General features: G+C 43.9%; 1 protein-coding gene and 1 non-coding gene across 5 annotated transcripts in view; both read left to right on the top strand.

Moving 5' to 3' along the window:
* The window catches only part of CCDC51 (coiled-coil domain containing 51), a 30183-nt gene extending 23920 nt beyond the window's left edge, over positions 1-6263 (top strand). For all 4 annotated transcript variants that reach the window (XM_058167567.1, XM_058167568.1, XM_058167566.1 and 1 more), the window contains one exon: positions 5414-6263. In XM_058167567.1, the coding sequence (XP_058023550.1) occupies positions 5414-6196 (783 nt within the window). In that variant the 3' untranslated portion in view covers positions 6197-6263. The remainder of the gene's footprint in view (positions 1-5413) is intronic.
* A 5132-nt stretch (positions 6264-11395) lies between these two features.
* TRNAG-UCC (transfer RNA glycine (anticodon UCC)) lies at positions 11396-11467 on the top strand. The gene has a single exon. It is a non-coding gene; the product is annotated as a tRNA-Gly (tRNA).
* The last annotated feature ends 12374 nt before the right edge of the window (positions 11468-23841 follow it).

The raw sequence follows: 23841 nt of genomic DNA on the forward strand, positions 1-23841 counted from the left end.
ATCCGGTCCTGGTGATTTGAACTCGTCTAGGGTAGACAGGTGTTCACTTACCATTTTCTTCCCTATTTTAACTTGTGTTTCTAATCTGTTTTTTGTAGTGCTGTTTTTGATAGGTTGGATTGTTTTTTCCTTTTGTGTAAAGACAGATGCAAAATATGAGTTAAGTAGATCTGCTTTCTCCTTGTTGCTTGTCATCTTCTTGCCACTTTCTCCCTTGACTTTTTTCTTGTTTTTAACATGTTGGAAGAAGCTTTTTTTGTTATTTTTTACTTTTGTCGCTAGCCTTTGTTCATTGTGAGCCTTAGCTTTCCTCACTCCATCTTTACAGGCTCGGGCTATTTGCTGATATTCTGCCTTAGTTATTTGCCCCTCTTTCCACTTTTTATATTTGTCCTTTTTGTCTTTCAATTTGTCAGATAGTTCTTTATGCATCCATGCTGGTTTCTTTTGAGATCTACTATTTTTCTTCTTCATTGGTATTGTGTTAGACTGTGCTTTTATAATCTCACTTTTCAAAATTTCCCAAGCTTCTTGAGTTGTTTTCCCCCTGAGGATTCTCATCCATTGAATCCTTCTCAAGCTCTCTCTAAGTTTATTGAAATTAGCTCTCTTAAAGTCCAAGAGTCTAGTTTGACTTTGTTCTACTACTTGTATTTGCTTAATGTCGAATTCCAATATTGCGTAGTCACTTGCCCCCAAGGTTCCTGTAGCTTCAACACCTTTGAAGTTTGTGGATCATTTGCATTTTCAACTATCAGAACAGAATTATCAGCGTTGTGCAGGTTATTTTATGTTTTTTCCTTCAATTTTGAAACCGTAACCATCTTCTTCAGTCCGATTTTTGTCAATCTATATTTTCTATATAGATTGAGTAAATAAAAGGAGACTACAGGTAGGCCTCAACCATTCATTTAGTGACTGTCTAAACAGTGTAACAGTGGCATTTACAATGGCACTGAAAAAAGTGCTATGACCGGTTTTTACAGTTTTAACAACAGTTGGAGCAGCCACATGATCACGTGGTCAAAATTAGGATGTTTGGTAACTGCCATATATTTATGAAGGTTGCAATGTCCCAAGGTCATGTGATCACCTTTTGCAACTTTCTGACAGACAAGGTCAATGAGGAAGCCAAATTCGCTTAACAACCATGTTACTAACTGAACAGTTGCAGTGATTCACTTAACAACTGTGGCAAGAAAGCTCGTAAAACGGGGCAAAACTCAGTTAACGATTGTCTTGCTTAGCAACAGAAATCTTGGATTCAGTTGTGGTCGTAAATCAAGGATTGCCTGTATATAACTTTGTGAATCTGGACCTGATCTGTTTTGCAAGTTCTGTCTGTACTGTGACTTCCTGGCCTACGTATAGGTTTTGCACAAGGACAATGGGATGAGCTGGAATTCTCATTTTTTTTTTAAAAAAACCATATTCTACAGTTTGACATGTTCAACACATGTCTAAAAGCCTGTCTATAGTCAATGAACTGCCTTCTTTGGGGTATTCTTTGTCTATCCCAATTATCCAGCATTCCCTCAGCAATAATGTCTTGTGTTCCTCATCCTTTACTGCTTGAACATCTGGCATCTCCTTTTCCATGTAGGCCTCTAATCTGCATTCTATTAATTACTAGGAGGTAAATCCCATTAGAGTTCTTGAAATTTACTTTTGAACAAATCGTGCTGAGGAGCAGATTGCGCTCATCCCTGTTAATCAGACAGGCAATCCTTGGTGAAACTGCAGAGGGAGAGATTTTTGACAAGGGGAATTCTGAAGTTCCAGGGTTGCAGTTGGGCCCCCAAACTCTTTTATCATCGTTGAGTCTTCTGTAAAGTTTATTGGTGCCGTTGTTAAAAGCTCTGAAATGGGCTTTACCTGGCTTAAAAACATCCCTCAGGTGTATGTGGCTGTGCCCATTTTAAGAGACAAACTGTATAGCACTTGCAAGATCCAGGATCCCATTCACTCATCCTAATGCCAAAAGCTGGGGCCAGTCACTACTGCTAATATAGATGGACCAGTGATAAAAGACCATGTAATGCTGTGGCCTGCATCATTTTGTGACTGTCTTGATTTGCTTCCGGGTACAATTCTAGGTGCTGGTTATCACCTTTAAAGCCGTTCATGGGTTGGGACCAACTGTCTTTTCCCAGTTGCATCTGCCTAAGCCACCAGAGCAGGGAGGCAGGGAATGTTATAGGTTCTCCATCTTCACGGGTACAGGAATCCCCAACTCCTAGGCCGCAGCCTACTATGGGGCCGTGAGCTGTTTGGAACCAGGCCACGGGCGAGCACAAGTGCACATCGCCACTGGTGCAAACTGCACGCTCATGCTTGCTGGCCGCTCACGCAGAACCATCCCCTCTTCTCCCACCCCCCACCCCCACCCCGCCCGTGCTAGTCCTCAAAGCTGAAAAGGTTGGGGATCTCTGATCTAGTAGGACAAAGAAGAAGGTCCTTCTTCACAGTGGTTCCCTCTATTGTGGTCCGTCAGCAGCTTACGGAGCTGGCAACGGAGTCGGACAGTGATGACACTGAGGTGAGGCCAGGGCCATCGGGAAGTGAGGTGCAGACTCCAGAGCCTTCAGAGACTGATAGTAGTGAGACAGAGGAACAGGAGGAGCCTGTTCCTAATGCACGCATGAGAAGAGCTGCCAGAAGGCAAGAGCAGCTCAAGCAAAAAGGACAACTCAGGAGTAGGGCCAAGAGATGATTGGCCCCTCCCATAAGGCTTAAAACAGACCAGCACCTATGTTTCAGCTTTGCCGGAAAACAAAGTTGCAGCTGCGTCTTCTGTTTCGTCCTCTGCTTCGTGTACGTCTTTGTTTTTGTGGCTTCTGGACGTTTGCCAGGAAGGGCCTTTGGCAGTTTGCCTAATTGGACCAAGGTTTGCGAGAGAACTGAGGCATTTGTTTTACTTCGAGTTGAACGACGCTGGGAATGAAGTAATTCCCAGCTGTTCGAATAAAGTTTGTTTTTTCACTGACCTAGACCATATGATGGATGTTTGCTGCTGAAATGATAGATCAGTCTAACTGCTTTATCAACTGAGGGCACTCTAACAAGACTAGAAGCTGTTAGCATCCCTTCCTGGGTTCCTGCATAGAGTTCTTAGGAGTAAGGATGCTAAGGATTTCGTTTCATTCTTTAAAGCGTGCACATCAAATGAATGTTTCTTGAAGAAGAACACTTGATGAATCCTACAATCAGGTATCAGTTTTATGTCTATTCCATGCAATCTGATCTGTTCTAGCTTAGGATAGCGTGTGAATGTAGCCTGGGGTGTCAAACTCAAGGCTCGTGGGCCGCATCTGGCCCATGGGGTGCTTAAATCCGGCCTGTGGGGCCAGCCTGGAAATATCAAAGGACTGGCCCGTGGTGCCTCTGCCAGCGAAAACCGCTCCCCATTTTGGCCGGTAAAGTGCTGCAGGAGGCATCCGTCCCATCCATCCACCACCACCCCGCTCCCCCTCCCTGGCCCGCAGAGGAGAACTACAACGCTAGTCCGGCCCTCCAAGAAATCCAGTTTGACATCCCTGATGTAGCCTCTTGTGGTTTATTAAAAAAAAACACTTCAATATTCTGCAATTAACAAAATACATGAACCTGATGAGTGTATAGAACATTTCTGGCAAGAGTTCCTGTTCCTATTGATTCATTTGATTTTGTGTCCTGCCCTTTCTCCCAATCATTTCTGGACATTTTCTTCAAAGCTGTAAACAGTATTGTCTCTCCAATAGTCAATGACCTCTTATTCTCCCCACCAAAACCTATTAAACATATTTTTATGCATTTTTAATCACATTTTTCAACCACTCACCTCCCTCACATGGGATTCTTCCATTCCTGCGCCCGCTTGCACCATCTCTGCTTCGCAATATGCCTCTTGCACACCATTTGTTCACTCTTTCCACACTTCTCACCCCCTCCATCACATCCTTCCCTTCCCTGATCCATGCTGCACCGTCATGTAACCTACCCGACCATGCTACGACTTCTCTAAGACTTCTTGCAACCTTTGCACCGTCCCCAACCTGCACCACAACCCCACATATCTTCCCTGATTCATTTCACACCCCTGGGTATCCTCTCTGACCTGTGCTGTGCCCTCTGTGCGCTTTCCCTGACAATTGCATCGCTTAGCAAAATACATTCCAGACTGAGTTGCTGTTGTAGTTTGAGGACTACCTCAAATAGTCCTCAAATAGTCCTGTGAGGGCTATTTGAGGACTACCGTAAAATCACAGTAGAATAGAATAGACTCAACACTGTCAAAATATTTACTAAATCTGCACTACTATTAATCTCATCGTTCCCATCACCTATCTCTTTCCACTTATGTCTGTATGACTGTAACTTTGTTGCTTGTATCCTTACGATTTATATAGATATTGTTTCCTGATTGCTTATTTGTACCCTATGACTATCATTAAGTGTTGTACCTTAGAATTCTTGACGAATGTATCTTATCTTTTATGTACATTGAGAGCATATGCACCAAGACAAATTCCTTGTGTGTCCAATCACACTTGGCCAATAAAAAAAATTCTATTCTATTCTATTCTAGAATAGAATAGAATAGAATAGAATAGAATAGAATAGAATAGAATAGAATAGAATATATTTTTTATTGGCCAAGTGTGATTGGACACACAAGGAATTTGTCTTTGTGCATATGCTGTCAGTGTACATAAAAGATAAGATACGTTCATCAAGAATTCTAAGGTACGACACTTAATGATAGTCATAGGGTACAAATAAGCAATCAGGAAACAATCAATATCAATATAAATCGTAAGGATACAAGCAACAAAGTTACAGTCATACAGTCATAAGTGGAAGGAGATGGGTGGTGGGAACGATGAGAAGATTAATAGTAGTGCAGATTTAGTAAATAGTTTGACAGTGTTGAGGGAATTATTTGTTTAGCAGAGTGATGGCGTTGGGGAAAAAACTGTTCTTGTGTCTAGTTGTTCTGGTGTGCAGTGCTCTATAGTGTTGTTTTGAGGGTAGGAGTTGAAACAGTTTATGTCCAGGATGCATTTACTTTAAGGTCTTAGGCCAAGATCAAAAGCTGATGGACCCCTGACAGCAAATCTGCAGGCAGATCAGCATAGGTTAAAAAAACAAAAACAAATTGTCCCATTTGTGTGTTTCTCAACAGCTTGACCTACAGAAACCAGGTGAGATATTTTATTCCCATCTCCAAATATCAAATGCTTGATATTAAATACTTTAGCAAATACTTGAAACAGCCACATGATAAAGGAGTGGTAAAACAGGGCCGACTTCATTCCATCTCGTCTGATGCATTGGGTTTCTTTTATTCTGCTTCTTCAGGCTTTTAACATAACTGCTGGTGACTTGTGGTGGGGGTGATGGCTTTTCATAAGACCTGTTGGCTTTCTTACAGGAAGAGAAAAGGTACCGGATCAACTACCTAACAGCCGAAGAATCTGAGCGGGAAGCTTTCTCTCTCTTCTCTGCCGCCGTGCGGGAAAGCCACGAAAAAGAGAGAACGAGAGCTGAGAAGACAAAGAACTGGTCCATTATTGGCTCCGTGTTGGGGGCTGTGATTGGGGTCTTGGGTTCCACTTACATCAACCGAGTTAGGTTGCAGGAATTAAAAGCCTTAGTTTTCGAAGCCCAGAAGGGCCCTGCGAGCCTTCAGGAAGCCATCCGGGATCAAGCCACCGCCTATCACTCCCAAAAACAGGATCTCGGTGACCTCATTGCCAGTCTGAAGAACATCCTGCAACTTGCAACTGTGTCGTCGTCGCAGGAAGGGGAAGGGGCTTCCTTGACCAAAGGCAGACCGAGCACCTCACTAAATATAGACCCTGTCTTGGTTTCTGTGAAGGAGCAGCTGGTCTACTCTAAACAAATCAGCTCATTCCTCGGAAGTTTGCAGGAGCAGCTTAGTAATTTGGAAAAAAACCTAGGGCAGATGGTCCGTGAAGTACAGAACATTAAAGTTGTACCCCAGTCCGTACCTGAGGAAAGGCAATTGCTTAACCTTCCCTCAGAGGCGAAGAGCCAGGCTTTAGAGACAGAAGAGGTGGTTCTCGAATTGTGCAACACTGAAAGGAGATTGGAAGCCCAAATGAGGAAGAACTCCATCTACAGTACAGCCTTCACCTGTACCATGTTGGCTGTCAGCTTCCCCGTGCTCTATATACTGCTGAAGGGAAATTAGCCTGCAGTTTTAGCCCCCTCTCCTCAAAAGTCAAAAAAATAATAAAAGGGCGTTCCTTGAACATAAACGCTTCCTCAAAGTCATTTTGCAGAAGCGCCTGGTGGTTGATGGCCCGAGTCAGTATATAATGAACTCTGCTCTATGAGTCCTTTGCAGATTCTTCTTCTATGTCGGTGATGGCAAACCTTTTCAGCACCGAGCATGCACTTGGGCCGCAACCTGGAAGAGGAGCTGCCCAGAGCACATGCGCGGGTCCAAAAATGAACTTCAGTTTCAGCTACTGGATTTCCGGTTTCAGCCAGATACCCTTCTGGGTTTCTGGCGCACATGCACATGCGATAATCAGCTGGCCAGCGCGCATGCTCACAAAGGAAAGCGGAAGACCAGCTCTTCTAGTTTCTGGCACTGCCACAGGCAAAAAGGCCAGGTGATTGTTGGGTGCGCATGCATGCCAGAAACCCGGAACAGGAATGGGGTGATGCTGCATGTGCCGTGTGACATGGCTGTGCGTGCCATAGGTTCACCATCACAGTTCTATGTAGACAGAGAAATGATTTTGTGTTTTTTACACCATTGGTGCTCTTTGCCTTTGGAATCTGACAGAAAACCTTGATGCCTTTCAGCTCTTGATAAGTGTGAGAAGCCATTCAGATGATTAAGTTGCCTTTTTTAAAAGATAATTTTATTAGAGGTTTCAGATATAGAGATAAACACTGGTATCAATAAAGGTAGAAGAAAGAAACCGGTAAAGAATGAGAAAAAGAATGCAAAGCCAAAAGTGCAGAAAGAAAAAGGGAGAAAAACAAATGCAAAAGAGTGATTCTGACTTTTTCTTTGCAGCAGCTATGAATATAAATTCACATTAAAGTCTTTACAACATAGCTTTCGTTTCTTTATGGTCTACCACAGTGGTTCTCAACTTGTGGTCCATGGACCCATGGTGGTGGTGGTGGGGCTACAATGTCATCACAGGGTGAAGGCTTGAAGAAATGTTGTGATTTTAATCTTGAGGTAAGTCTTGTGGGTCCGTGGCCATTATCTGTGGCCACAGAAGGTATTTATAGGGGTTCTGTGGTGAAGAGAAGGTTTGAGAGCCACTCGATCTACCATTTTATTTGATTATCAGATCCATTCTCATTTTTTTCCTGTTTCATGCAAAAAGTCCCAAAGGGGTTTCCGATCAGCATTATTATCTTTTCTCTAATCAAAGGTGTTACTTTCACTATCTCATCCAACTCTATCAACTTCACCCTCCAGTCTTCCCATTGTAAGTGATGTCAAATTTTTCAAACGTTATGTGCATACGAATGTCTTGCTGCTATCATATGTAAAAATAAAGTCCCATGAGGTTTTTTCCCCCCAAAATATTTCTCCATCAGTCCCAAAAGGAATATCTCTGGTTTCAGGTGTTTTGAGATCTTTAAGGTCTTCTGAATGAATGTCTGTATTTGAATCCAATTTTTTTTAATAGCTTTTTTACATGTCTACTTTTTTACAAGTCCCCTCTTGTTCACATTTACAGCATTCATATGAAGTACCTTTGTATGTTTTAGACAAATTTTTTTGGTGACAAATATCAAGGATACATCACTTTAAAAGAAATTTTCTTTTAAGATTACAGCACAATGTGAATGTCATTTGTTTCATCCACATATTCTCCCACTGATCTATTTGTATATTCTGCTTTTAGTCCAGTTTATCGTACCTTCTTTCACTTGTTCATCTTCTCCCAAAAGTGCTCTTTCAAGAGGCAACTGGACTTTCTGGTTTTTCTTCAAAGATGTTTCACTTCCCATCCGAGAAGCTTCTTCAGCTCTGACTGGATGGTGGGGAATCTAGTATAAATCCTTCCATTACCCATGAGAGGCAAAACGTCTTCAAAGAAAAGTCTAATTGCCTCTTGAAAAAGCACCTTTGGGACAACCAGGATCTGGATGACTGAGAATCTCCATAGACTATTGTTCATCTTCTGTTTTGAGTTTCAGTAAGAATTAATATATTTTAGCAATAAAGTGTCCATGCTTTGTAAATAACTCTGTTTAAAATTCTGTCTTGCCATTTTCAAAACCAAAAGTTCTTTTACATACTTCGAATTGTTCTAATGAAAACTTTTGACATATGAACCCTTCTGATATCAAATTGTGTCTTGATTTCATCCCTGGAAAAATTCGCATTATCACCATAGATTAACCAATTATGCTTAATTATTATTCCTCTTCTATGGTATTGCATAAATAGAAGAGAATATTTGTAGTTCAGGATTGAACTGTGGGCTCTTTATTGCTCTCTAAGCTTGATTATTTGCTTGTAGACTTTTCATTATCCAACTAGGTAACATTTTCAGTGCTAAGGATCATGTTAGATAATGAAACTTCTGCAAGAAAACAACCAAGCTTGGAAAGCACCAGTGACTATAATATGCTTCTTGTGATGAAAGCATAAAATTATTTTTGAACATAACCTAAGTTTGTACCTGTTCCATACTCTTAATATGACATGTCTAACTAAAATGATTTTTGAAAAACTTTAACTTACATCAACTTTATCATCCCATAAGTAGCCACACCACTCAAAACTGAAATCATGCCCATCCAGTAACCACCTGTTTCTCAACATTGCCTACTCTTTCATCCAAACTAATTGGCAAGCTGCAAAATGCAATTTCAAATCAGGTAAACCTAAGCCTCTTCTTTCTTTAGCATCTTCTTACACCTTATATCTAATGGTTTTTAGCTTGCCACACAAATTTAGATTTGTCTTTCTGCCACTTTAAATAGTACATCAGTTATCAAAACAGTATTATCTGAAAAAAAATAACATCCTAGGTAAATAGTTAATCACAGAAATTGTCCCCAGCAGTGACATTTGTAACTTGCCCTATCCTGACATACCTTTTTAACTACATTCCATGTTGTAACATAATTATTCCGAAAAAACATAAAACTCACATTTGTCGAATTAATACCCAAATATTTTAACTTTTTCTCAATCTTCAAACCCGTTTTATTGATCAATTCTGTTTGACTTTATATTTTTTGCCAGTTATCTTTTGTCTTCTGTTTATTAATCTTAAAAACAGCTAAAGCACCAAATTCTTTTAATTTCTCATTAATGTTTTAGATCCCTTCGAGAACCTGTGTCAAATGGTCTGCAGAAGCTCCAACTCGGGTTTTTTTTAAATCTATTACCTGCTCAGTTTGCTTTGTATCTCTATTCAACACTTCAAGGACCAAAATAAAGAAAAGGGGAAATGATGGGCAGTCTTGTCTTGTTCCTTTTGTATCCTACAGAGTTTTGTTAAATCTTGATTTACTATAATTTTTTTGCTTCTGTGAGGTATAAGTCAATTTTACCCATTTTATAAAACGCTCTGCGAAGTTCTGATCTTCTAAAACTTTAAACATAAAGGTCCAATTCAAATTGTCAAAGGCTTTCTCACCTCTAAAACATTAATGCTGGCATTAATCTGGAGTGCTTGGCAACAGGGCTGCACTTATGGCCATTTTCAGCATTCCACAGTCACATGACCGTGTTTTATGACGGTTACGCTGCAAATCAGCCCTTCTGGTTTTCGACTAAATCAGGCCCATATCAAACCATTCGTTTGGCTTAATGACCACAGTGTTTGCTTAACGAGTGTGGATTTGCTTAATAACCACCACAGAAAAGTTCAAAAAAATTGAATCTGCTGTGTGAGATACCTGGCTTGTAGCAATCCCAATTTACAACCATGCTGGACAAGGCTCCATTATGGTTGTTAGTTGAGGACTACCTATATAGGTCCTTTAACTTACTTTGAGTAAGTTAAATCTTGTCCTTTTGTCAGTATTAATGCTATGTTAGATAGCCTCTTTCTACAACTCTGGCTTTTATCCTCTAAGAAAAGAGTTTATTATTTATTTATTTATTTATTTGTCAAGAACAAGGAAACAAATAACAGTATAGACATATAGGTCCTTTAACTTACTTTGGGTAAGTTAAATCTTGTCCTTTTGTCAGTATTAATGCTATGTTAGATAGCCTCTTTCTACAACTCTGGCTTTTATCCTCTAAGAAAAGAGTTTATTATTTATTTATTTATTTATTTATTTGTCAAGTACAAGGAAACAAATAACAGTATAGACATAGACATGGACATATGAAAAAAATTGCCACCAAAAAAAAGGATCTATATTGGCAAAACATAGCCATAAACACATAGAATGATCACATATAATTGGGAACAGTAGGACAGGGACGGTAGGCACGCTGGTGCGCTTATACACGGCCCCTTAGGGACCGCTTAAGGAACATGAAAGGTCCACTGTTCAAATATGAGTTCATCCTATTTTGGAGAAGTTGTAAAAGTCCATCCTCAAAGCATTTGTAATAAGAGCCTGATCATCCACCTGGTCCTTGCAGTTTTCCTCATTTAATCTTTTTTATAGCTTCCGGGACTTCCTCCAGTCTCCGATTAAATTGCCTTTTCGCTAGTTTGAAAGAGCAGACAGGCAGGTAGTCTGATGTTTCTGGTTCTGCCTGTGGACCCCGTTCTGAAATTAAAATCTGTCAGCTACTTAATTTCAGTTTGTGCTACGTGTTCTCTTTGTAAAGTTGTCTTGACATGGGCATTGTCCTTCCAGTTGGCATCTAGCTGGAAATAGACGGAATCTCCTTGCCTTCACAAGCTTCTTGGCTGTACTTGCACTTGGAGAGACATGGTTTCAACATGAAATCACTTGGGGGGAAAATGCGTAGGAGGGTGGAAACAGATACACTCATGCGATGAATGGCATATACTGTACCTGCCTTCAGGCCTTACCCTGGCATTAGGCATTTGTCAGCCCAGTCTTGGCAGGCTTCCTCAATGATCACAATTATTCTCTTGAACCTCATCAGGAGTGATGGACCTCTTTAATTGTCCTCCCTGCCCAGCAGAAGCAGCTATAGAAACTGGGCTTTAATACTGTGGATTCAGTGGCCAGCTGCGTGCAGGAAGAGAGTGGAAGAAACTGAGGTGGATAAGAACTGGAAAGCAAAGAGTTAATCTAAAGTTTGTGCTGACATCTTTCTTTTATTGCAATTAGTTACATCACTGGAAAAATTGTTCCTCTTGGCTATCCTTCCCCATCCCAACAAGTTTGATTCTGCCTCTCATCTCTTATGAAGCGTGGATGTATCTCGACCCATATGAATCTTCTGCATCTCATCTTTTATGAAGCGTTGGTGGTACAGTGGTGAGCATAGCTGCCTTCCAAGCAGTTGACCCAGGTTTGATTCCTGGCCAACACAATTCGTTTAACCAGAAGGCAGAAAAAGAAACAATGGATGGAAACTTATCAAGGAGAGAAGCCACCTGGAATTGAGGAGAAGCTTCCTAACAGTGAGGACAATTAACCGGTGGAACAGTTTGCCTTTAGAAGTTGTAGGGGCTTCATCACTGGAGATTTCTAAGAAAAGACTGGACAGTCACTTGTCTGAAATGGTATAGGGTCTCCTGCCAGAGCCGGGGGCTGGACTAGAAGACCTCCAAGGCAGTGGTAAAATCTGAACCAGTTTGCTACCGGTCCACTGGCTGTGCATGCGCACCAAGCACATGTGCATCAAGCGCACGCTGCATACACATGCGCACCAAACTCAAGCTGCATGCGCATGTGCAGTGTGCACCAAAAGGAGGCTTGGGAAGGTAAATAGAACAGTGAGGGAGGGGAATCAGCTGTGCTGCACGGTTTAGCTTTGCTAGAAAGCAGGGTTTCCTGCTTTCTAGCAAAGCTAAACTGCGCAGCACAGCTGATTGTTGGATTGTAGCTTTTTTAAACTACTGGTTCGACCAAACTGCTAGCTAACTACCAATTCAACTGAACTGGTAGCTTTTTAAACTACTGGTTCAACTGAACCGGTAGCTTTTTTTAACTACCGGTTTGATCGAACTGGTAGCTTTTTTTTTTACTACTGGTTCTCCCAAACCAGAGCAAACCGGTAGCATTTCACTCCTGCTCCAAGGTCCTTTCCAGCTCTATTCTGATTCTTTTTTTGTGCAGGGAAGAATTTCAGGTTGCTTTCTTTTTTCCTTCTTCCTTTACAGGTAGTCCTCGACTTACACAAATGAGCCCAAAATTTCTGTTGCTAAGCAAGAAAGGTATTAACTGAGTTTTGCCCCAGTTTATGACCTATCTTGGCACAATTCTTCAGTGAATCGCTGCTGCTGTTCAAGTTAGTAACACGGTTGTTAAGTGAATCTGGCTTCTCAGGGATTTCGCTTATCAGAAGGTCACAAAAGGCGAGTGATCGCATGACCCCTGGACACATCAGAAATATTTATTTATTTATTTATTTATTTATTTATTTATTTATTTATTTATTAATTATTTAAATTTGTATACCGCCCTTCTCCCGAAGGACTCAGGGCGGTTCACAGCCAAGTAAAAATACACAATACACTATAAATACAATTAAAATACAATTAAAAAACTTATTAAATTGGCCACAATTAAAATTTGGAGATAAAACCCATTAAAACCCATTAAAACACATTAAAACACTACCCCAGTCCAGCGCAGATAAATAAGTAAGTTTTAAGCTCGCGAAAAGTCCGGAGGTCAGGAAGTTGTCAAGTCCTGGGGAGTTCGTTCCAGAGGCGGAGCCCCACAGAGAAGGCCCTTCCCTGGGTGCCGCCAGACGACACTGTCGCTACCGACGGCACCCTGAGGAGTCCCTCTGTGAGAGCGCACGGGTCGGTGAGAGGTATTCGGTAGCAGCAGGCGGTCCCGTAAGTAACCCGGCCCTATGCCATGGAGCGCTTTAAAGACGTTCACCAACACCTTGAAGCGCACCCGGAAGGCCACAGGTAGCCAGTGCAGCCTGCGCAGGATAGGTGTCACTCGGGAGCCACGAGGGGCTCCCTCTATCACCCGCGCAGCTGCATTCTGGACTAACTGCAGCCTCCGGATGCCCTTCAAGGGGAGCCCCATGTAGAGAGCATTGCAGTAGTCCAGACGAGACGTCACAAGGGCGTGAGTGACTGTGCACAAGGCATCCCGGTCTAGAAAGGGGCGCAACTGGCGCACCAGGCGAACCTGGTGGAAAGCTCTCCTGGAGACGGCCGTCAAATGGTCTTCAAAAGACAGCCGTGCATCCAGGAGAACGCCCAAATTGCGCACCCTCTCCATCGGGGCCAATGACTCGCTCCCGACAGTCAGCCGCGGACTCAGCTGACTGTACCGGGATGCCGGCATCCACAGCCACTCCGTCTTGGAGGTATTGAGCTTGAGCCTGTTTCTCCCCATCCAGACCCGACGGCTTCCAAACACCGGGACAGCACTTGATAGCTTCATTGGGGTGGCCCGGTGTGGAAAAGTACAGCTGGGTGTCATCAGCGTACAGCTGGTACCTCACACCGAAGCCACTGATGATCTCACCCAGCGGCTTCATATAGATGTTGAACAGAAGGGGCGAGAGAATCGACCCCTGCGGCACCCCACAAGTGAGGCGCCGCGGGGCCGACCTCTGCCCCCCCGTCAACACCGTCTGCGACCGGTCGGAGAGATAGGAGGAGAACCACCGATAAACGGTGCCTCCCACTCCCAATCCCTCCAACCGGCGCAGCAGGATACCATGGTCGATGGTATCAAAAGCCGCTGAGAGGTCTAATAGGACCAGGGCAGAGGAATAACCCCTATCCCTGGCCCTCCAGAGATCATCCACCAACGCGACCAAAGCCGCCTCAGTGCTGTAACCGGTCGGAAGCCGGACTGAACGGGTCCAGATAGACAGTTTTCCTCCAGGTGCAGGGGAAACTGATATGCCACCATACTCTCTACAACCTTCGCCGCGAAGGTTGGAGACCGGACGATAATTACCTAAAACAGCCGGGTCCAGGGAAGGCTTCTTGAGGAGGGGCCTCACCACCGCCTCTTTCAAGGCGGCTGGAAAGACTCCCTCCAACAAAGAAGCACTCGTGTCACCTCCTGAGTGGCCAGCACCAGCCAGGAGGGGCACGGGTCCAGTAAACACGTGGTGGCATTCAATCTACCCAGCAACCTGTCCATGTCCTCGGGAGTCACAGGGTCAAACTCATCCCAAACAACATCACCAAGACCGCCCTCAGATACCCCGTCTGAATCGCCACAATTTTGGTCCAGACCGTCCCTAAGCTGAACGATTTTATCGTATAGATAACCGTTAAACTCCTCAGCACGTCCCCGCAACGGGTCATCCCGCCCCCCCTGGTGAAGGAGGGAGCGGGTCACCCGAAACAGGGCAGCTGGGCGGTTATCTGCCGACGCAATGAGGGAGGAGGCGAGCAACGCCGCTTCCCTCAGTGCCACTAGGTAGGTCCTAGTATAGGATCTAACTAGTGTCCGATCAGCCTCTGAACGGCTGGACCTCCAGGAACTCTCTAGGCGTCTTCTCCGGCGTTTCATCCCCCTCAGCTCCTCGGAGAACCAAGGAGCCGGTTGGGATCTGCGCCGGGTCAGAGGCCGCAAAGGCACGACACGGTCTAAAGCCCCAGCCGCAGCCCGCTCCCCGGCTGCCGCTAGTTCCTCTGTCGTGCCGTGAGCCAGACCTCAGGAAGTGGCCCAAGCTCCGTCCGAAACCTCTCTGGGTCCATCAGGCGCCTGGGACGGTACCAACGTAATGGTTCCGTCTCCCTGCGGTGTTGGGTAGCGGTCAGAAAGTCCAGGCGAAGGAGAGAGTGATCTGACCATGACAAAGGTTCAATGACTATTTCCTTTAAGTCCAGATCTCTCAACCACTGACCAGAGACAAAATCAGGTCCAGTGTGCCTCCCCGATGTGAGTGGGGCCATCCACTACTTGAGTCAGGTCCAAGGCCGTCATGGAGGCCAAGAACTCCCGAGCTACCGTCGATGACGAGCCGGCAGATGGCAGTTAAAGTCCCCATGACTAAAAGTCTGGGGGTCTCCACTGCCACCCCGGCAAGCACCTCCAGGAGCTCGGGCAGGGCAGCTGTCACGCAGCAAGGAGCCAGGTATGCGACCAGCAAGCCCATCTGACATCTATGACCCCACCTCACAAAGAGGGATTCACACCCGCCAATCTGAGGTACAGTGGTCTCCCTCGCCTCTAGACTCTCTTTAATAGCAACCGCCACCCCTCCACCCCCTCCCTGGGCCCTCCCCTGGTGGGGTGCACGCGAACCCGGTGGGCACATCTCGACCAGGGGCACACCCCCTTCAGTGCCCAACCAGGTCTCCATGCGCCTATAATATCCGCTGCACCCCTGAATCAGATCATGTATTAGGGGGCCTTATTGGCCACGGACCCGTGCGTTCCAAAACATCAGCCGAGGCCCCAGGCTCTGAGGGTCTTGACCATCCGGGGAACGGGAAAAGTCAGGGGGATCGGGGCACGCGATCGCCTGCATACATCGAACGCGTGACCCCCTATGTCGATACGATACCCCCCCTCCGCCCTATCTGCCCCTCCCACTTACCGTGCAAATAGACTCACCCTCACACAAAGGAACACACTCCCCCCCCATAACCTCCGAACCCATTTGATACATGCTAGTTGCCAAGCATCCAAATTTTGATCAATGACCATAGGGATCTGCAACGGTCGGAAGTGTGGAAAATGAGTCATATGTCACTTTTTTCATGCTATTGTACCTTTGAATGTTCACTAAATGAATGGAAAGAGCCCGTGGTGGCGCAATGGTTAGAATGCAGTGCTCCTGGTTAATTCTGCTGACTGCCAGCAGTTCGATCCTGACCGGCTCAAGATGGACTCAGTCTTCAATCTTGAGGTCAGTAAAATGAGGACCCAGATTGTTGGGGGTTGGGGGCAATATGCCAGCTCTAAACAGCTTAGACAGGGCTGTAAAGCACTGTGAAGCGGTATATAAGTCTAAGTGCTATTGCTATTCTAAATTATTACTACCGGTAATATGCACCATCCTGAACATCCACAAAGATTATGGCTGTATCTTTGTGGAAGACTAACATTCCTAACGTCCTTTTAAAGCCAGTATTTTATTACCCTTTATATGGGCTTCCTTACATTTAATGGCAGTACGAAAGGTGGCTATTCAAAAGGCAAAGCTTCTTTCATTATTTCCATGGAGGCCGCATGAGTTTTCGGTGAGTTATTTTGCAGTTTCTCCTCCTTTAACAGGAAATTTTTTTTAAAAAAAAAAAACAAGAACTAGCCATCCCGTTATTATCCCTAAATTATTCCTCTTTTCTCCTCCTCAACAAATGTTTTTCACATCGTGTACTGGAAAAAAAACTGGGTGGTTTCAGAAAAAAAAACCCCTTTGGTCAAAACTTTAGAGCAAACGCAAGGGACAAAGGAGCCTTTTTAAAACTCGCAGGTTGCTCTCACAAAGAAGATGGGCCTACACAAAGTTTTTAGCATTTGCCTTTAGTTCCAGGGTATCTAAATTTCCTCAACATTTCCTAGAAAGAAATGTGCTGCCCCTTCAAGGTTTCTCATGGTTTATTTAACGGGCTGTTCTTTTCAATCCTTGCAACATTCTGGAGAAACTCTAAACAACTGTCCATAAAACTGACTGGCATTGTGTGTGTGTGTGTGAGTCTTCATAGAGGATTTTTGTGGAGAGGGTTACTGAGCTGTTTTTTTAGGCTGCAAAGTCATGGTTGCCTGGTGATGGATCCATAACAGCCAATACCAAAGAATGCCGTGCTTTACTCTCCAAAGAGCCATGCTTTGGTGTGTGTGTTTGTGTGTGTGCGTGCATTTGTGTGTTTAACAGAGTCCTAGTTCTGATCCTCCAGCTGAAACAAGACCCCCCAAAGAATCCCCAGTGAGTTTTGGATGGATGTGACTTTTCTTTTGCCCAGCAGCTTTGCAAAAAAAAAAAAAAAAGCGCCCTATAGAGGGGATTAAAGGGTTCTCTGGTTCCCAGGTGCTTATAATGAGGGAACTGACTAATTTCTGTATTTAATTTTGGAGAACAAGCTGAGGGAGCTTTTGTGGCTTTTGGAAAGCTGCCTGGCCCTGGAAGATATTCAGCAATCCCCACTTTGCCTCTTTCGCAGAGACCAAGCCAGAAATCTCTTCGCCACTGTCCCAAATTCATCTTGTACACCAGCAAGGGGGAAGGGATCGATGGCACACAGAACCTGCGCATTGCTGGGAGGAGGTCACACTTTTTCCAACCACCCAGAATAGCCATTTCAGATGCTGCCATTTCAAGGTTCTTTTGGGCAAACAGGCTGTTGCATATCTGCAGCCCTTCAACTTCTTGAAGTTAAATCCTGCTTTTTCAAAAGTTGGAACGCTGCTCCAACTTTCCCTCGCAGGAGTGGTGCAGGCCAGGTGTGAAATCCAGCAGGTTCTGACAGGTTCTGGAGAACTGGCAGCGGAAATTTTGAGTAATTCGGAGAACCTGCAAATACCACCTCTGGCTGGCCCCAGAGTGGGGAGGGAATGGGGATTTTGCAGTATCCTTCCCCTGGAGTGGGGAGGGAATGGGGATTTTGCAGTATCCTTTCCCTGTCACACCCACCAAGCCACACCCACCAAGCCACGCCCAGAGAACCGGTAGTAAAAAAAATTGTATTTCACCACTGATGGAGACCAGTTTTCGTCCCCACTCCAATACCCTGTTTCCCCCAAAATAAGACATCCCCTGATAATAAGCCAAATCTGGTTTTTGAGCGCATGGCAATAAGGCCAAGCGCTTATTTCAAGGTTCAAAAAAATATAAGACAGGGTCTTATTTTCGGGGAAACACAGTAGCATTAAGATGTGCATTACAACTGGAGGCAAGTGTCACAAAGACTATTGTATGGGTCTTCATGTAAAACAATTCTGCTAAAGCCCAAGGGCGGTTGGACTGCATTAACAGAGGGATACAATCAAGATCAAGTGAGGTACTAATACCACTCTATAAAGCCTTAGTAAGACCACACCTAGAGTGCTGCATCCAATTTTAGTCACCACACTATAAACAAGATGTTGAGACTCTAGAAAAAGTGCAGAGAAGAGCAACCAAGATGATTAGGGGATTGGAGGCTAAAACATACAATACAATGAATGGTTGCAGGAACTGGGCATGGCTAGTCTAGTGAAGAGAAGGACCAGGGGAGACATGATAGCAGTGTTCCAATATTTGAGGGGCTGCCACAGAGGGAGGGGGTCAAGCTATTTTCCAAGGCACCTGAAGGTCAGAAATAATGGATAGAAGCTGAACAAGGAGAGATTGAACCTGGAAATAAGGAGAAATTTTCTAACAGTGAGAGCAATCAACCAATGGAACAGCTTTGCCTTCAGAAGTTGTGGGAGCTTCATCCCTGGAAGCTTTCAAGAAGAGACTGGACTGCCATCTGTCAAAAATGGTGTAGGGTCTCCTGCTTGGGCGGGGTGGTGGTAGACTAGATGACCTACAAGGTCCCTTCCAACTCTCTTAATCTGACTTAGTACTTTGTGACTATGTAGGGATTCTAGGCTGATCCCCCTTTTCACTCCATCCCCAGGTTCTGCCATCCCTTCTCCTACAAATTATTTTTTAAATATAATCATCACCCACTGTAACTTTCACACTTCTTTCCCCTCCAAATTCATTTCTAACAATTTTCACCAGGCTGAGCCTCTAACCCTGGCGGAGGAACATCGAATTGCCTGGAAGCAAACCAGAGTGGGGTCATCATCATAACTCTGGCCTTTCCCTCTCTTGATGACTCCTAGTAATGAGCAGAAGAGAAAGATACACCCAGGAATTCTCTTATAACTAGGTAGGGATTCTAGACTGATCCCCCTTTTCATTCCATCCCCAGGTTCTGCCATCCCTTCTCCTACAAATTATTTTTTAAATATAATCATCACCCACTGTAACTTTCACACTTCTTTCCCCTCCAAATTCATTTCTAACAATTTTCACCAGGCTGAGCCTCTAACCCTGGCGGAGGAACATCGAATTGCCTGGAAGCAAACCAGAGTGGGGTCATCATCATAACTTTGGCCTTTCCCTCTCTTGATGACTCCTAGTAATGAGCAGAAGAGAAAGATACACCCAGGAATTCTCTTATAACTAGGTAGGGATTCTAGGCTATTCCCCTTTTCACTCCACCCCCAGGTCCTACCATCCCTTCTCCTAGAAATTGTTTTTTTAATGTAATTATCACCCACTGTACCCTTCAGACTTCTTTTCCCACCAAATTAATTTCTGATTCCCCCAAATAATTGGGTGGCAAATATGTGAATGAAGGCACAGCCACATATATGCAGGTAAACTCAGTGAAGGGGACTACAGTCTAGCCCAGTTATAGCGAACCTTTTTTTCCTCAGGTGCCGAAAGCACACGCGCGCATGCAAAAGCGCGCACGTGCGTGCCGACACCCGTAATGCAATGACCCCCCACGGGCCCCGCCCCAGTGCATGCATGAGCCCCTCTGCGCTCCCCCCCGTCCCTTGGGCATGTGTGCAAGAACCCTGGTTTGGTACCTCCATGAAGCCTCCTGGGACCAAAAACGGGCCGCAGGGGGGCGTCGCAACCTCCCACCCCTGCACATGCACACACGCTCCCCCCATCCCCCATGCATGTATGCGCACCTCCCAGCAGAGACCCAAAAATCAGCTGGCTAGTGGGAGGCACGCGGCATGCGCAGTGAAGCTGACCTGGGCGTTGGCTTGCGTGCCACAGAGATGGTTCCATGTGCCACCTATGGCACGCATGCCATAGGTTCGCCATCATGGGTCTAGCCAACCCTGATACCAGAAAAATTATTTTCATTATCTGTGGGATCAAGCTAGTCTTACTTGTTTAAGAGTAAATGTCTAATATTTAAAACAGGTTCCTGCCCTAGAGCTTGGTCAAATTAAGTCTAACTCAGACTTTTACGCATATAGCATTCATCTCTTATATATTCTTTCCTTCTAACTTTTCCTTCTGTAATCAAGTTTCTCAGATTTTTAATAAGGCCTTTAACTGCAGCTCTGTCTAAATATATGCCTGAAGACCTTCAAATGTACTGAAGTACAGTTCCCATAAACCCTTCACAGTTTCCACACAGGCTGGGTGTGGCAGGAACTGTAGTCCAGCACATCTAAGGGGCACTGAACTGACGACTGTTGAAAGCTTTATCCTCATGGTTGTGGGCATGCTATATAGAAGGTTTCTGATTTTAAAGGCCTAGAATTAGGGCATATTGGATTCCACTTTATTTATTTGCTTAGAATAATAAATAATCGAATTTGAAAAGACCAGTTAGATCAGTGCTTCTCAACCTTGGCCACTTTAAGAGTGTGGACTTCAACTCTAAAATAAATGAAAAAAATAAACTTCCAGAATTCCCCAGCTAGCATGAGGAGGTACAGAATTCTGGGTGTTGAAGTCCAAAACTTCTTAAAGTAGCCACAATTGAGGAGCACTGATTTAAACTATGGACTCCAACTCTCTTCTCAATATAGAAATCCAGATTAAAACATCTTGACAAATAGCCTCCATTTGAACACATATGGTGAAGGGGAGCGAGCCGTCATTTTGGGTGCTTCGTTCCACTATCAAACTGTTAGGAAATGGGTTTTCCCCCCCCCCTCTAGCATTCAATGAGAAACTGCTTTCCTGCAACTTAAATCTATTATATTACATCCTGCACTTTGGAATGAGAGAGAACAAGTCTCTGACTTTTTTTATTGAGCCATGCTTTCAATTATGAAAAAAGTGCTATTATATTCCCCCCATTGTTTCCTTTTCTCAAGATGTAACATGCCTACTATTTCATAGAGCTTTCTGTCTCTCTATCATTATCATTTCTGTTGTTTTTCTCTGAACCTGTTCCAATTTCTTTGAGGCCTTCTGAAACTGTAGTGCCCAGAATTGTGTATCATACTCAAGATGGGGTCTGACTCTGATCAATGCAGAGTAAAAAGGACAATAGCATCTTATGACAGAAAATTACATTTCTGCTGATACAAATTAAAATTGCATTTACCTCTTTCACAGCTAGATCTCATGTTTATTTTGCAAATAGCTACTATTATATTATTGTTATGTTTTATTTTACGCACGCACATATTGTCTGGAGTTGGGTACTTGAGGTGGGTGGCTAAATAAATTGAAATAATGAATTAATTAAACAGATAAATCAGATAAATACTGTTCTAGGATTTTTTTCCTAGTAATTTGCCATTACTATGCCAAATAACCTCATTCTATTTACCTATATTTGAATTTTGTTTCCTAAGGACCTGAGCTCTTGTTAATGAAATGTTAAATTTCATTTATTGCTTCTTGCCCATTTACTCAAACAAACATGGTTTCAAATTTCATTTCTCTATCCTAGAAGAGCAATTGCCCCATCTAATTTCGATGGCTGGTAATTTTGATAAGCATTCCTTCCACTCCTTCGTTCAATTATGGATGAAAGAATTTTTAGGACCCAGGATTGATCTTTGTAGGTCTGGAGGATCTGTAGACTGAATTGAAAGTTGAATTGAATTGAAAGTTTCCTATTCGGACTTTGCTATAAGGACCGGTTGTGCTCTCTTCCCTTCCCTTCCTTCCCCCACTCCTCTTTATTTTATTTAATGGCAAGATCGTTAACCATCCGGAGCCTTCAGGACTAATTGGCACACAAATGAAATTAAATGAATGGTGTCGCCCGCCCCCTCCACCTTTCTCCAGTGATGGTGGTGGAGAACCGGTTGTTAACTGTCTGAACAATTTGGCAAACTGGTTGTTGGAAGAAATCATTAGGGCAGAGAACCGGTTGTTAAATTACTTGAATCCCACCACTGCCTTTCTCTTAATATTTACATTTTTACTCTGACCCACTCTGCATCATATCCAACAGGAATGCTGACGAGTTTCTTTCCTTCTCTTTGATCTTCACAACAATCCTGCCAGGAGGGAATCTTTCATTCCTGGCTCCTTAGTCCAGCGCTGTAACCACTCTACTACCCTGCATTCCTCTTCCTCTTCCTTCCTTTCTTCCTTCCTTCCTTTTTTTTGAATCAATTTTTTTTTATTTTTTCTCCCCCACACACCCCTACATATTTTATGAACAGAATATTGGCCATATCATATCTTACAGCACTTATCATATCCAAATACATTTTACTTAGTTACAATTTCTGCCAAAATGTTCTTTTTCCATATTTTTAATCATATCTTAATATTTCTATGCTTGTTTATATAAACCACATCTTCTTTCGCCCTCAGGTTCTAATTTCTCCATTTTTACTGATATCTGTTCTCTTTTATTATTTTTTAGATAATTCAGTTTTTATCTTGATATGTTCAAACATGTTCAGGGTTGCCTTTCTTCCATTTCATCTTTTTTGTTTTACTGTTTTGTCTTCCCTTCCTTCCTTCCTTCCTTCCTTCCTTCCCTCCTTCCCTCCTTCCTTCCTTCCTTCCCTCCTTCCCTCCTTCCCTCCTTCCTTCTTTTCTGCCTGCCTCTCCCTGCTCTGCTCTTTTTCTCAGCCTCTTGCAGTTTTCTCCAGGGTGAAGCTGCCCTCGGCATCCAGGCCTGGCAACTTATGAATGGCTTCTAAGGTTTGTAAATGAATGCTCCAAGCTATGACAGGCGGGCATCCGCGCTCAGTGAAAGACCTGTCTTCACACTGCTCCAAAGATACCAAACATACCCAGTCCTCCACTCCAGACCAAGATTGGGACAGGAAGAAAAGACTGCTTTTTTCCAAACTTTCTTTTTAAATGTTTTTTTTCCCCTCCCGCTCTTCCCCACCCTTCGTTCTTTAAACGAAGCTTGCAAGAAAACTCTGTACCAGGCTGAATGGGCTGCAGGCAAGAATTGGCTCTGGAGGGGAAGGATACAGAGGATTAGTGTTTAGAAGTCCTGAATGGATCAGAGTGAGGCAGAAAGTCTGTTTTTGGCTTGTCTCCTGGTTACCAGTTTGGGATATATTGGGGGTGGGAGAAATTCTGCTTTGAGTTCCAGTGTCTGAAGCAGAGAAAATGTTTGTGTGACCGTGGCAGGGAGAAAGTCCTTTGCTGTGACGTCAGGATGCATAACTTGGATCGCCTTTCTGTCTGAAAAGATGGAAACCAAGGAAAAAAACCTGAATGTTTTTTCCCCTTGTCTAGGTTCAGAAGTGTAACTAATGGGAACGGACGTGGGCCCTGCTGCAAACCTTCAAGAGTTTCCTTGAAGGCCATGTCAGAATAAAGCCATGTGTTTGGCTTGAACAACGCTGTATAAACAAATTTACCTCGGTATTTTTTAGTAGATAAGGTCCTGGGCCAAAGCTTTGGGGCATCTAGGGCAGGGGTCTCCAACTTTGGTAACTTTAAGCCTGGAGGACTTCAACTCCCAGCTTTGATGGCTGGGGCATTCTGGGAGTTGAAATCCTCCAGGCTTAAAGTTACCAAGGTTGGAGACCCCTGGTCTAGGGTACTGGTTGGACTCCCCCTGAGGAATCGCCAAGGCAAAGGACTTCTGAACCAATTCTTCAGCACAGAGTAGGTTGGCACAAGATCACTTCTGCTGAGAAAAACTACGTTCACCTCCCTTCCACCCGCTAAGGGCGGGTGAAGTTGTCCACTTCCTTTCTCTGAGTTTCTAATTTTTTACGAATCCGTCAAGTTTATTTCTCTGAAGTTGCCAAGCACGATTCATCAAACTTGAGTAATTTTTTAAAAGTTTCCTAACAACTTTCAGTGGGCCGGGATAGACTGAGGATAGCGACCTCCCTAATGGATTGTTTTTCCTGAGG

This window comes from Ahaetulla prasina, chromosome 2 (genome assembly GCF_028640845.1).
Source record: "Ahaetulla prasina isolate Xishuangbanna chromosome 2, ASM2864084v1, whole genome shotgun sequence".
Lineage (NCBI taxonomy): Eukaryota > Metazoa > Chordata > Lepidosauria > Squamata > Colubridae > Ahaetulla > Ahaetulla prasina.